Below are 14,327 nucleotides of genomic sequence, written 5' to 3'. Positions count from 1 at the left end.
TCCCCCATGAAAGGGGAAACCTGCCAATAACTTTTTATAAGGAAGCTCAGCTGACCAGTTCTTACGCCACAAAAGTCTGCGCATATGTACAGACAAGAGAGTCAAAACGAGAAACCTGCTGTATTAAATCCCTTTAAGGCGTCAACAGCAAAAACAGCGCTTGAGGAATATCTGTCTTATTTTCCACCAGATCATCCTCCTGGTTAGGCCTGTCAGGCCGTCTGATCTGATCTTTTACGGACTGGCAGATACCAATTGCTGCAACTGCTGGCTAAATAGCTGAACTGGCCAAAGAAAAGGAAGTCTTTAATAATGACTTCAATTTCTTGTCAACAGGGTCTTTCAAGCCCAGTGCGTTATCTACCAGACAAGTTAAGTTCTTGCTTAAGGCAGAGACTGCTGCATCTACGGCTGGCATGCTCCACTTCTTAACCCCCTCCCGACCGCCCACTGTATATTGACGTCCTTTTATTTAAGGATGGATATTTCGGTAACGGCAGCAGCTGCTGCCACAACCGAGGTATCCATCTTTAGGGGCGGCGATTCTGTACACGATAATGGTGGTCTCTGCGGCAGGTTCGCCGCGAGATCACCGTTATCGGCGGCGGGAGAGGTGCCACCCCCCCTCCCGCCGCTCTCCCGCACCCTCCGCCGCTTACCGGAGCCGTCGGTAGCGGCGGAGGAGATCGGGTCCTGTCAGTGCTTCGGTATAGAGATGAGTGAGGCCAAGATGGCCCCCACCCGTCTCTATACCATGTGACAGCCGGAGCGACGTCATTACGACGGCTCCGCCCACTTCTCTTAAAGGCACAATTTTTTTTGTGTCATTTATTTAAACAACTTTTTTTTTTTTTTTTTGCATTTTAGTCTAAATATGAGATCTGAGGACTTTTTGACCTCAGATCTCATATTTACGAGGACCTGTCATGCTTTTTTCTATTACAAGGGATGTTTACATCCCTTGTAATAGGAATAAAAGTGATCCAATTTTTTTTTTTTTTTTTTTAAAACAGTGAAAAAATAAAGTAAAATAAATAATAATAAAAAAAAAAAAAAAATTTTTAAAGCGCCCTGTCCCGACGAGCTCGCGCGCAGAAGAGAACGCATACGTGAGTAGCGCCCGCATATGAAAACGGTGGTCAAACCACACATGTGAGGTATCGCCGCGACCGGTAGAGTGAGAGCAATAATTCTAGCCCTAGACCTCCTCTGTAACGCAAAACATGCAATCTGTAGAATTTTTTAAACGTCGCCTATGGAGATTTTTAAGGGTAAAAGTTTGACGCCATTCCACGAGCGGGCGCAATTTTAAAGCGTGACATGATGGGTATCAATTTACTTGGCGTAACATTATATTTCACAATATAAAAAAAAAATTGGGCTAACTTAACTGTTGTCTTATTTTTTTTTTCAAAAAAGTGAATTTTTTCCAAAAAAAGTGCGCTTAGAAGACCGCTGCGCAAATACGGTGCAAAAAAAAGTATTGCAATGACCGCTAAGGGGAAAGCCTGTGCGGCCTAAAGAGGCCTCAGGGACCACAAAGAGGACCAGGGGGGCTCAGTAACCTCTGCAAGAGGCAACTTAAAGGCAGAACAAACCATTTCGGTAAGAGTCAGGATCAAAAGCCTCTGCGACTGAGAGGCAGACATCAAATGAGTATCTTCTTGTCAAGATTGCTAAGAAGCAGACTCAACCGCCAGGCCCTCCACAGAATCCTGAGCTTTTTAGCTCTTCCCCATGTTCAACCCATTCCTGCTCCAAAGGCTCCGGGGAGGGGGATCTGTCACACTTCTTGCAACCCTGCGGGATGGAGGCCATCATGCCAGCAATCCTGTGCTCTAACCCGGCTAGGGCCGAGGACAGTTCATCCTTGGTGATAAAGGGTAAAGCAGCAGCGTTGACTGTAGGCACAATACCAGATGAACTACTGATGACATAGGTGTGCCCTTCCCTGTAGTGTTAGTCCCGCTCCTCTTTTTTTAATACATTTACTAGCCACAAAAAGAGAGTACCTGGGTCTAGTATTAACACACCTCAGAAGGGAGACCCTTTAATAGGGCTCACCAAGCCTCTATGCAACAATCCTGCTAAGCACCTTTAGCCTGCCAAGCAACACCTGGTGACTCACGTGACCTGGGTAAGGAGAAATGAACAGCTGCAATTGCCTGGTTTAGAGCCTGCTCTGTGTCCCACAGCTTCCCCCTGGAAGCACCGCATGCTTGGCATACACAGCTTGAATAAGGTTCTGACAAACAGGCATGGCTGTATTCGCGTATGACCCCAATCTTCAAATGCCCAGATAAAGGCTACGGCGCATGTGCGGCGAAGCCGCTTGCGCCATCGCCGCCAAACTGCTAAGACCAGCGGCGCTCTTGCGAACGCACATGCGCCATGGCTAACCAAGGCGAAATGGTGCACCGATTAGCGCCATCATACAAGTAAAAAACAGCCAGACAAGCAAAAAAAAAAAAAAAAAAAAAAAAAAAAGAAGGTACACTTTGCAAACAACCACAGCTAGCCCAAAATTTCCCCGTATGGTCACCGCACACAGGTGTCCAGCCTCTAGCTAGCTTGACTGATTGTTACAATCACTGGGACACCCCACAATAAGTAAATAAGGGGGTTTCACTTACCCGTCAAGGCACAGGGCAGCTTAGAAACGAAGAGCCCAATCTTTACCCTTCACAGAGGGTTCCTGTCACTTGAGGACCTTCGAGGACTGGGTACCCTTTTCATGTATAGGGTCCACTCCCTTAGACCTGTACAGCACCCTGCAGGAATGCCTTAGCACTGTGGTGTCCAGGATTCCACTTCGCAGGGTCCAGCTCCCGGAGGTCGCATTACAGGCAACACCTTGCAGGATCTTGAGTCTTCTTTGTGAGGCTCGGGTACCATTTAAGAATATAGAGCCTGTGTCAAATGGATCAGATTGGTCAATCCCTTGATTCATTTAAGAACCGTTTGTGGGACTAGAGACCTGGAGCTCAGAGAGCTCAAACAACCGTGCCATCCTCCTTGCAGACACTGGCGTAAAAAAAGAAAAAACTGAAGTACTTCCTGTATGGGAGGGGTTATATAGGGGATCACTTCCTGTCTAAAACCCTTTGGTCTACCAGTGTCGATTCACCTGGAGATAAAGTATAATCCAGAAGGTAATGAATATTAGCCTAACTCTGTGTCCCATGATGTATGAAAAAGAAAGCTTCATTTTTTTGCTAGAAAATTACAAAGAACCCCCAAACATTATATATGTTTTTTTTTAGCAGAGACCCTAGAGAATAAAATGGCAGTCAATGCAACTTTTTATCTTGCACGGTATTTGTGCAGCAGTTTTTCAAACGTGTTTTTTTTGGAAACGCTTTAAAAAAAAATAAATTAAAAACAGCAAAAAAAACAGTAAAGTTAGCCTAATTAACACGCTTCAAAATTGCACACGCTCCTGGAATGGCGCCAAACTTCGGTACTTAAAAATCCCCATAGGCGAGGCTTTAAAAAAATGTTACTGGTTGCATGTTTTGACTTACAGAGGAGGTCTAGGGCTAGAATTATTGCTCTCCCTCCAACGTTCGCGGTGATACCTCACGTGTGATTTGAACACCGTTCACATGTGGGCGCTACTTACATATGCGTTCGCTTCTACATGCGAGCACACGGGGACAGGGGCACTTTTTTATTTGTTAATTTTACTTTTATTTTTCTAGTTTGACATTTTTTTTTGATCACTTTTATTCCTATTACAGGCAGTCCCCGAGTTACTAACACCCGAGTTACGAACGACTCCTACTTACGAACGGCCTCAAATGCCGGCCACTTTTGCTCCACGCGGGTCTTGGATACTTTTCGAGCACTTTCTAACACATCCCACACTGCCGTACTATGCCCCTGATAACATAACAAGCGCCCGGAACATCACACATCCATGCACAGGCGGCAGTTACACTTACGAACGCAGTGCTCTGACCGTAAGTTACACTTACTAATGTAGTGTTGCGACTTACGAACAACTTCGACTTACGAACAAACTTATAGTCCCTATTGTGTTCGTAACTCGGGGACTGCCTGTACAAGGAATGTGAACATCCCTTGTAATAGGAATAAGCATAATAGGTCCTCTTTACAGTGAAATATGGGGTCAATAAGTCCCCACATCTCACCTCTAGGCTGGGAAGCCTGAAATAAAAAAAGCACATGATCTCAGCTTCCCAGCCGAGGCGGCTCAATTTTTTCGAATGCAGAGGCTGGGCGTGACGTCATAACATCGCGCCCGGCCTCCAAACGATCATAGAGACTCCAGGGACCATCTGGTCCGCCGGAAATCTCTATGGTCAGCATCCGGTGCCAACAGTTCCCTTCTCCGGTTCGCAGTTGGCAGCAGCGAGTTTGGAGAAGCATCGGAGGGCGGCGGGGGGGGGATGTCACCTCTGGCTGCCTGTAAGAACGGTCAAGCGGCTGAACAGCCACTATGATTGTTCCTATGGTGTAGGGAATCGCTGGCTGAAAAAGAAGATATCTGAATGTCGTCTGTAACTGCAGGCATCATTCAGATATCACCGCTCAAAGACAAGGACGTCATATGACGGCCGGCGAGCAGGAAGCGGATAAGGTATTAACTGGCAGAAAAAAAAAGGTTTTACTATCCAAAGTTAAAACAAGGGCAGAGGATTTAATAGATGTAAAGTTGAAAAAATTACTGAAGTTCCGCTTTAATATCTTTATGTCAATAACTTTAGCCAGACTGGTATCATTTACTTAAAATTTAAAAAGAAAAGCCATCACTGAAAGGGTTCAGAAAATAATCATATATATTCATAGTCTACTATAGGAAGACAATCTGGGTCAGATGCAATCTGTGCGGTCATGTTTATTTTTCTAAGGACAAAGAGGCTCCTTCAATACCATTACTTTCTCTGTTAGAAAGTGCAAACATGAGCAGAGATCCACAAGAGTTTTTTGGAATGTATAATTAAAAAGGAAATTTTCTCTCTCAATCACAAAGAAAAGGATTAGACTTTAGAAAACATAATCTGATGATGTTGATCTTAATTCAAGTTTGACAGCCTTTTGCCCACAAGTACCAGAGAAGGCAGCAGTGGGGTACTTCTTGTACCAGTTGAACTATATTATGAAAGCGCTTGTTCAAAGCACCCCTGTGGCACCAGTTTATATTCATTTAAAATACATAGAGGACTGTCTGAGTGACAAAGCTACATACCTTCTGAGGGGAAGGTGAACTTTTAATGTAGAATGGGTTGTTTGCTTGTTCTTCTTTCCGTACAGCACGCCTCTGAAAAACAAAAAAACAAAAAAATAAATACACATATGGGAAAAGTTATCTTCAGTTTATAAAGATAACCTGTGAATATTAGCTAGGAAATACACTTTTCTGGAGGCCTAGGAAATAGATGGTAGAAAGTCAAAAGAGAATTCAAAATGGTGCCCATTTTAAAATTATTCAATGGGTTAACAAAATTAGTACTTTGCATTCCAGGCAACAAAATGTGATCGTTATTTTGGTTTTGTCCAAGTGGTGCTGTTTTTTCCAAGCCTGATTGATGGCTGTGCTTGGCAGCCATTAGTATTAGAAGCACAGGTGCTCTGCGATCAGATACCAAGTTCTTCACTGGAACCTTGAGTTAAGGCTAGGCATACATTGGAAAATTTGGGGAAATATTTTCAAACGAAATTCTCTGAACAAAAAGATACACATTTTGCATTTGTTTCATGCAATTAAAATTTTAGAGTAATTGGTGGTTGTTCTCTCTGATCAGTTTTTATATCTGCTATCTACGGGGCAGTCAAGTCAAACCAGGACTTTTGAGATTATATAATAAAAAACGGATTTTTAAAACAGCTTACCTGTAAAATCCTTTTCTTGAAGTACATCACGGGACACAGAGCACCATAATGACGACTATGTGGGTTATACGCTTACCTTTAGGTGATTGGACACTGGCAACCAATAGTAAGACGGTATCTCCCATATAACCCCTCCCATACTGGAAGGGCCTCAGTTTTGTAGCAAGCAATGAAGATCCCAGAAAAGAGGGGAGGGACCTCTGTGTCTCGTGATGTACTTCAAGAAAAGGATTTTACAGGTAAGAGGTTTTAAAAATCCGTTTTTCTTTATCGTACATCACGGGACACAGAGCACCATAATAATGACTATGTGGGATGTCCTAAAGCAATGCATCTGAGGGGGGGGGGCACACATTATCCCTAAGCCCAACGGGCCTGAGACTTTAAAGCTGCCTGCAACACGCTATGGCCAAAAACAGTCTCATTTTGAGATCTCACATCCACCTGGTAAAACCTGGTGAATGTATGAACGGAAGACCAAGCGGCCGCTTTGCAAACCTGAGCCATAGACACCTGCTGGCGTACTGCCCATGATGCACTAACCCCTCTAGTGGAGTGTGCTCTTAAATCCCGGGGTGGAACCCTGCACTTTAATCCATACGCCTGAACAATAGTCTGGCGAATCCACCTGGATATAGTTGAACTTGTTGCCGGCTATCCTTTTTTAGGACCCTCAGGCAAGACAAAAAAACAGTCTTATGAAAGGGAGCTGACATTTCCAAGTAAGCTTTTATCGCTCTCACCACATCCAGTGAGTGAAGCGACCTTTCCTCCCTAGTCTTAGGGTTTGGAAAAAAGGAAGGTAAAATGATATCCTGATTCAAATGAAATTTGGAAACCACCTTCGGTAGGAAATCCGGACGAGGTCGCATGACCACTCTGTCTTGTTGAAGAATCATAAATGGTTCTTTGCAAGAAAGGGCGGCTAATTCTGACACACCTTCTAGCCGATGTAATAGCCACTAGGAAAGCTAATTTCCTGGTCAATAGGACAAAAGAAATATGCCTAATTGGTTCAAAGGGCTGACTCTCTAAGTCTGACAGTACCAAATTTAGGTCCCAAGGACATAAAGGTGGTTTAACCACTTACCAACCGGCCCATAGCCGAATGACGGCTGCAGGGCGGTTGGATAACTCTGGGTGGACGTACTATGACGTCCTCCCAGAATTCCCCTCTCGCGCGCCCCCTGGGGCGTGCACCCGAAGACATCCGTGACCGCCGGGTCCAGAGGACCCGGCGCATCACGGATCCCGGTAAATGGCCGCTGATCGCGGCCGTTTACCATGTGATCGCGCCGTCAAATGACGGCGCGATCACATGTAAACAGACCGGCGTCATCTGATGACGCTGGTTCCTCTCCTCCCCTCCTGTGTACCGATCGGTACACTGTGGAGGAGAGGGAGATGGATGGATGTCTGCAGCGCTGTGGGCTGGATGTGTAGTGCCCACAGCGCTGCACAGAGACATCCATCCATGCTCAGCCATCCCTACTACTATGCAATGCTGTGCAATACTCTGCCATGCCCCCGCCATACTCTGCCATGCCCCCGCCATACTCTGCCATGCCCCCGCCATACTCTGCCATGCCCCCGCCATACTCTGCCATGCCCCCGCCATACTCTGCCATGCCCCCGCCATACTCCGCCATGCCCCGCTATACTCCGCCATGCCCCGCTGTACTTGGCCTCTGTATGTGGCCAGGCTGTGGAAGTCTCACACATGTGGTATCGCCGTACTCAGGAGGAGCAGGAGAATCTATTTTGGGGTGTCATTTTTGGTATGTACATGTTATGTGGTAGAAATATTGTATAAATGGACAACTTTGTGTTAAAAAAAAAAAAAAAAAAGCGTTTTAACCACTTCCCGCCCGCCGGCCATCATACAACATCCTTGACTTTGTGCGGGGATATCTGAATGATGGTTGCAGCTACAGGCATCATTCAGATATCAGCTTTTTCAGCCAGCGATTCCCTACACCATGAGAACGATCATAGCAGCTGTTCCACTGCTTGATCGTTCTTACGGGAGGCGAGAGGATGTCCCCCCCTCCCGCGCTTCTACCGACTCACCGCTACGATCGAAGCCAGGATCGTTTTTTTTTTTTTTTTTTTATTTCAGGCTTCCCAGCCTAGAGGTGAGATGTGGGGTCTTATTGACCCCATATCTCACTGTAAAGAGGACCTGTCATGCCATATTCCTATTACAAGGATGTTTATATTCCTTGTAATAGGAATAAAAGTGGTCAAAAATTTTTTTTTTTGGAAAAAAGCATCAAACTAAAATAAAGTAAAATGAACAATAAAAAAAAAAAAAAAAAAATTTTTAAAGTGCCCCTGTCCCTGTGTGCTCGCATGCAGAAGCGAACGCATACGTAAGTTCCGCCCACATATGAAAACGGTGTTCAAACCACACATGTGAGGTATCGCTGCGATCGGTAGAGCGAGAGCAATAATTTTGGCCCTAGACCTCCTCTGTAACTCAAAACATGTAACCAGTAAAAAATTTTAAAGCGTCGCCTATGGGGATTTTTGAGTAGCAAAGTTTGGCGCCATTCCACAAGCGCGTGCAATTTTGAAAGGTGACATGTTGGGTATCTATTTACTCAGCGTAACTTCATATTTCACATTATGCAAAAACATTAGGCTAACTTTACTGTTTTGGTTTTTGTAAAGCACAAAACATTTTTTTTTCCCAAAAAAACGTGTTAAAAAAATTGCTGCGCAAATACCGTGCGAGATAAAAAGTTGCAACGACCGCCATTGTATTCTCTAGGGTCTTTGCTAAAAAAACATATATAATGTTTTGGGGTTCTATGTAATTTTCTAGCTAATAAATGATGATTTTTACATGTAGGAGACAAATGTCAGAATTGGCCTGGGTGCTCCAGAACGCCTGAAGGTGCTCCCCTGCATGTTGGGCCTCTGTATGTGGCCACGCTGTGTAAAAGTCTCACACATGTGGTATCGCCATACTCGGGAGTAATAGCAGAATGTGTTTTGGGGTGTAATTTGTGGTATGCATATGCAGTGTGTGAGAAATAACTTGCTAATATGACAATTTTGTGGGAAAAAAAAAAGTAAAAAAAAAAACCTTGATTTTGCAAAGAATTGTGGGAAAAAATGACAACTTCAAAAAACTCACCATGCATCTTTCTAAATACCTTGGAATGTCTTCTTTCCAAAAAGGGGTCATTTGGGGGGTATTTGTACTTTTCTGGAATGTTAGGGTCTCAAGAAATTAGATAGGCCGTCAGTACTTCAGGTGTGATCAATTTTCAGATATTCGCACCATAGCTTTTGGACTCTATAACTTTCACAAAGACCAAATAATATCCACCGATTTGGGTTAATTTTACCAAAGATATGTAGCGGTATAAATTTTGGCCAAAATATATGAAGAAAAATTACTAATTTGCAAAATATTATAACAGAAATGAAGAAAAATGTATTTTTTTACAGATTTTTCGGTCTTTTTTCTTTTACGGCGCAAAAAATAAAGAACCCAGCGGTGATTAAATACCACCAAAAGAAAGCTCCATTTGTGTGAAAAAAAAGGACAAAAATTTCATATAGATACAGTGTTGCATGACTGAGTAATTGTCATTCAAAATGTGAGAGCACCAAAAGCTGAAAATTGGTCTGGTTAGGAAGGGGGTTTAAGTGCCCAGTTGTCAAGTGGTTAAGCAGTGGCCTCAGGTGTGTTACTCCCTTGACAAAGGTTTGCACCAAAGAATGGGATGCAATTGGTCTATGGAAAAAAAACGATAAGGCTGAAATCTGTCCCTTAATTGTCCCTAAAGCGAGCTGCAAGTCTACCTCTCTTTGGGCTGCCCGACTCCTTGTACCTCCCTCGTGGTTGATCTATGCCACTACTGTGGAGTTGTCGGACTGGACTCTGACAGGAAGACCCCGCAACCTGGACATCCAGAATCGCAGGGCCAGACGAGCTGCCCGAATCTCCAGTAGATTGATGGGCAGAGCCCTTTCTGTCTGTGACCATACTCCCTGAATAGACGCTTCCTCTAGGATTGCTCCCCAGCCGAGAAGACTGGCGTCCGTGGTTACCACTTTCCAGGCTACTGGTGGGAAAGATTTCCCTCTTTTTAAGTTGCTGGTTCTCAACCACCAAGAGAGGTTCCATAGAACATGAGGATAGAACCATTGGTTGATCCAAGGTTCGAGCAGACTTGTCCCAGGCTTTCAGGATACTGTTCTGGAATACTCTGGAGTGAAACTGCGCATATGACACTGCTCTGAAGGATGACACCATCTTGCCCAGTAACCTCATGCACAGTCGAACAGAAGGTGTTAGTTCTTTTTTCACCTTCTCTACAAGTTCCACTATGGAGGCAACCTTTAAGGGCGGAAGAAACACCTTTTCTTGGGAGGTGTCCAAGACCAGACCCAGATATGCCAAGGCTTGGGTCGGACAAAGAGCTGACTTGTCCATATTTAGCATCCAACCTAGGCGTTGTAAAACCCGTACTGTTCTTGACACGTTTTGAACTAGTATAGGGCGAGAACAATCCCTTAGAAATAGATCGTCCAGATATCCTATTACGGAAACTCTTTGAGACCTTAGGGAAGCCAACACTGGGGCCAGAATCTTTGTGAAGACCCTGGGGGCCGTGGCCAGACCGAAAGGTAGTGCCACAAACTGGAATTGACTGCCTTCTACAGCAAAGCGTAAGAACCTTTGATGTGGACCGAAGATCGGCACATGAAGGTACGCGTCCTTGATATCTATGGACGCAAAATAGTCTCCCTTTCTTAGGGACCTTATTACCGAACGAACCGACTCCATGCGGAAAGATCGGACGTCTACAAGGAAGTTGAGAGCCTTGAGGTCCAAAATGGGCCTTACTTCCCCATTTAGTTTTGGCATGGTGAATAGGTTTGAGTAAAACCCCTTGAATTTTCCCTCGTGCGGAACCTTTACAATTACTCCCTGCGTCAGCAGATGGTGTAAAGCTAAAAATAGGCATCTTCTCTTTTCTGGATCCGTCGGGACCCTTGAGTACAGAAATCGGTTCGGGGGACCTCCCGGAACTCTATTCTGTAACCGTATTTTACAGTGGAAATAACCCATCTGTCTTGAACCAGTTCTTCCCAGGCCTCCCCAGCCGACGTCTGCCCCCCCCCCCCCTGCCCTGTGAGAGGGGGGGCGCCCCTTCACAAGGAAGGCTTGAAGTTGGGCTTGGGTGACTTTTGGGTCCAGGGCTTTTTCTGACCCTGGGGTCTTTTGAACCCAGACGGCTGAGGCTGTCGATACCGCTTAGGGGAAGAGGCACCAGGACCTGGGGCATTAGGAATTTTATAAGAGGGTTGCTTCCCTTTCTTCTTAATAGGAAGCAGGGCGCTCTTTCCTCCAGAGATCTTTTGGATATATTTATCCAGATCCTCGCCAAATAGGCGCTCTCCATGAAATGGAAAAGCAGCAAGTAGCCTTTTACATGGCGTCTCAGCAGACCAGTTCTTTAGCCACAACACTCTACGCATATGAACTGACAGTAACGCAAAACGAGACATCTGTTGAATTGAGTCTTTCAAAGCGTCTACCGCAAAACACAAGTGTTGCAGGTATGAGGGATCTCTGATAGCTCCTCAGCAGATTCCTCTTGGCAAGATATGTTCTTCACCAACCTCTTAAAGCGATCCTTTAGGGACTGACAAATCCCAATAGCCGCAATAGCTGGCTGAACTGCTGCACTAGCCACCGAAAAGGAGGCCTTTAATAAGGACTCTAGCTTTTTATCAGCTGGATCCTTGAACCCCTGGGCATTATCCACTGGACAGGTTAAACTTTTATTCACAGAAGATATGGCAGCGTCCACCAAAAGGTGTGCTCCATTTCTTCCTGAACTTTTCCTCCATAGGGTATAAGACAGAAAACCTTTTCGGAGGTAAGTATATCCTGTCAGGATGCTCCCAGTCCACGTAAATCACCTGCTCCAGTAATGGTTGCAAGGTAAACGCTTGGGAAATTTGTTTAGGTCGCAAAGATCCCAGGGTAGAACAGGAGAGTGCAGACTCCTGAACCGGGGGTAACTTAAACCCGATTCGTACCATCTCCATTAGAGATTGGATAAACAATTTCTGGGAATGATACCTCTTGGTCCTTTAAGACCACCTCCTCAGGTTCCTCTGCCCATTCTGGTTCCAGCTCACCTGGACCCATCTGGCTATAAGAGTCCTGGGGCTCTAGTGACTCTCCACTTGGCCCAGGCTCCGGGGAGGGAGATCTATTACGCTTCCTTCCCCCCTGTGTTACAGAGGCGATCATGCCAGCTATTTTGCCTTCAAGGCCCGCTAAGGCAGATGCCAAATCATCCTTTGTAACATAAGCCGAGGCAGGTACATTGGTAGTGGCCACTATGCCTGACAAGTGCAATGGCTCAGCCAGGTCAGAAGCCGCAGATCCTTCAGGAGAAACTGAGGCTGCATTAGCATGGGGTTGGTCTCCTGTCTTTTGTGGAGGGAATCTTACCCCTGTGCTGGCCTTATTCCCTGTTCCTCGTTTTCTGGAAGACATTGCTTACACACAAGAAAACTAAAAAGGAGTACTCCCCACAAACTACAACCAGTCTTTAACCTGTCACCGCTGTCCAAGACCATCAGATTTACGTGCCCACCACTCGCTCTGCTTCCTCCATGCGCACGCCATGAGCTCCATGCCTATAAGCACTAGCATGAGAGCGAGCACGCGCCTCAGCGATCGGCGACCTGCCTACCGCATGCACCGTCCTGACGCACCTGTGACGTGGATAGCAGTGGCGCATGCTTACACCGGAGGTGCACTCGCACACTGGTGACGCGCACGATGTGGACACGCAGCGCGCACGCAAAAAATTTACAAATGCGCGCCAAACCGGCCTCTGTAACCGGACACAGCTCAAGGCTTTTATATATATATATATATATATATATATATATATATTCATATATAAATAAATATAAAAGGCCCCAAAAGGGAGTACTCACCATCCCAAGCAGCAGGGCCTGTCGTGCCAGGCCCAATCTTCCCCCATCATGGCGGGTAGTGCCTCTAAGGAACTTCAGGGACCGGGTCCCCACCCCTGGACCTGTAAAGCACCCTTTATGGTTTCCTTGGGCAAGATTGACCAGGAATACCACTTTTAACAAGGGTCCAGCGCCTAAAAAGGACACATTACAAGCAATACCTCGTTCTTGAACCGAGGTTCGGGTACCATCCACTTTAGCTCAGTAAGCCATCCGAATGGATCCGATTAAAACGTCCTCAGTGGGACATTCTTTGAAGAAACTGAAGAGCTTCAACAGCCATGGCCATCACCTTCACTGCCAAAAAAACTGAGGCCCTTCCGGTATGGGAGGGGTTATATGGGAGGAACCGTCTTACTATTGGTTGCCAGTGTCCAATCACCTAAAGGTAAACGTATAACCCACATTATTATGGTGCTCTGTGTCCCGTGATGTACGATAAAGAAATTCTTTTTTTTTTAACATACTTTCGTGCTACTGTGAACCACCACGACTGGGTTCGTCACTGACGGACGTACGGCCAGTTTGAAAAAGTTTACACCATTCAAATGTCTTACTGCGGGTGAGTGTCCCATCACCGTACTGTGCTTGAGGTCTTCTGTAGATATCCATGGGTTTTACGCCTACATTCACAAGAAACTTCAATCACCATGTGCTGTTCCATGCACACACTAACACTGTTGTCTGCCAGCTTGATTAAGGGTCTCCGTACTGGCACGCGACATGTGTGCCGCTTATCAGTAATAGGACACACTCGCCACTTACTACTGCGTGTACTACAGCCACGCTAGCATCCCTTTTATACCAGTGAAATTAAAAGTCCAAGTTTAACTCAACAGGCCCTTATAAAATTATTATATATATAATTATTATATTATATATATATTTATAAATATTCAAGACATTTCTTGAAAATGATCTGGGAAAAGAAATAAAAACTTGCTAACCAAGTATTGTAACCATCTTACATTTCATCAGACACTAAAGACCATTTGGTTTCTACTCTGAATACAGTAATATAAGTGTTTATTAACTTATCTATGGGTAAAATTGAAAATGATATACACTATTGTGCAAAACTATTGTGCAGGTGTAATAATATGCTGTCAATTAGGAATGTTTTTAGAAATAGAAGTGTTAATAGCTTATTTTTATCAATTACCAAAATTAGAAAGTAAATGAACAGAAGAGAAATCCAAATCAATATTTGGTAACACCCTTTGCCTTCAAAACAGCATAAATTCTTCTAGGTACACTTGCACACAGTTTTTGAAGGAACTCGGCAGGTAGGTTGTTCCAGACATCTTGGAGAACTAACCACATATCATCTGTGGATGTAGGCTGCCTCAAATCCTTCTGTCTCTTCATGTAACCCAAGACAGACTCAACATTGAGATCAGGGCTCTGTGGGGGTCAAACCATCACTTTTCTGGACTTCTTGGTCTTCTTTA

The 14,327-nt window shown here is 44.9% G+C and overlaps 1 protein-coding gene across 4 annotated transcripts in view; it reads right to left on the bottom strand.

Annotated features, from left to right (window-relative positions):
* Nucleotides 1–14,327, bottom strand: part of AP3D1 (adaptor related protein complex 3 subunit delta 1) — a 168,060-nt gene that overhangs the window by 86,794 nt on the left and 66,939 nt on the right. For all 4 annotated transcript variants that reach the window (XM_073596533.1, XM_073596541.1, XM_073596550.1 and 1 more), the window contains exon 18: nucleotides 5,213–5,284. In XM_073596533.1, coding sequence (XP_073452634.1) covers nucleotides 5,213–5,284 — 72 coding nt within the window. The remainder of the gene's footprint in view (nucleotides 1–5,212; nucleotides 5,285–14,327) is intronic.

Source organism: Aquarana catesbeiana, linkage group LG01, assembly GCF_042186555.1.
Source record: "Aquarana catesbeiana isolate 2022-GZ linkage group LG01, ASM4218655v1, whole genome shotgun sequence".
In the NCBI taxonomy this organism is placed as follows: Eukaryota; Metazoa; Chordata; class Amphibia; order Anura; family Ranidae; genus Aquarana; species Aquarana catesbeiana.
This window is presented reverse-complemented; position numbering and strand designations above follow the sequence as displayed.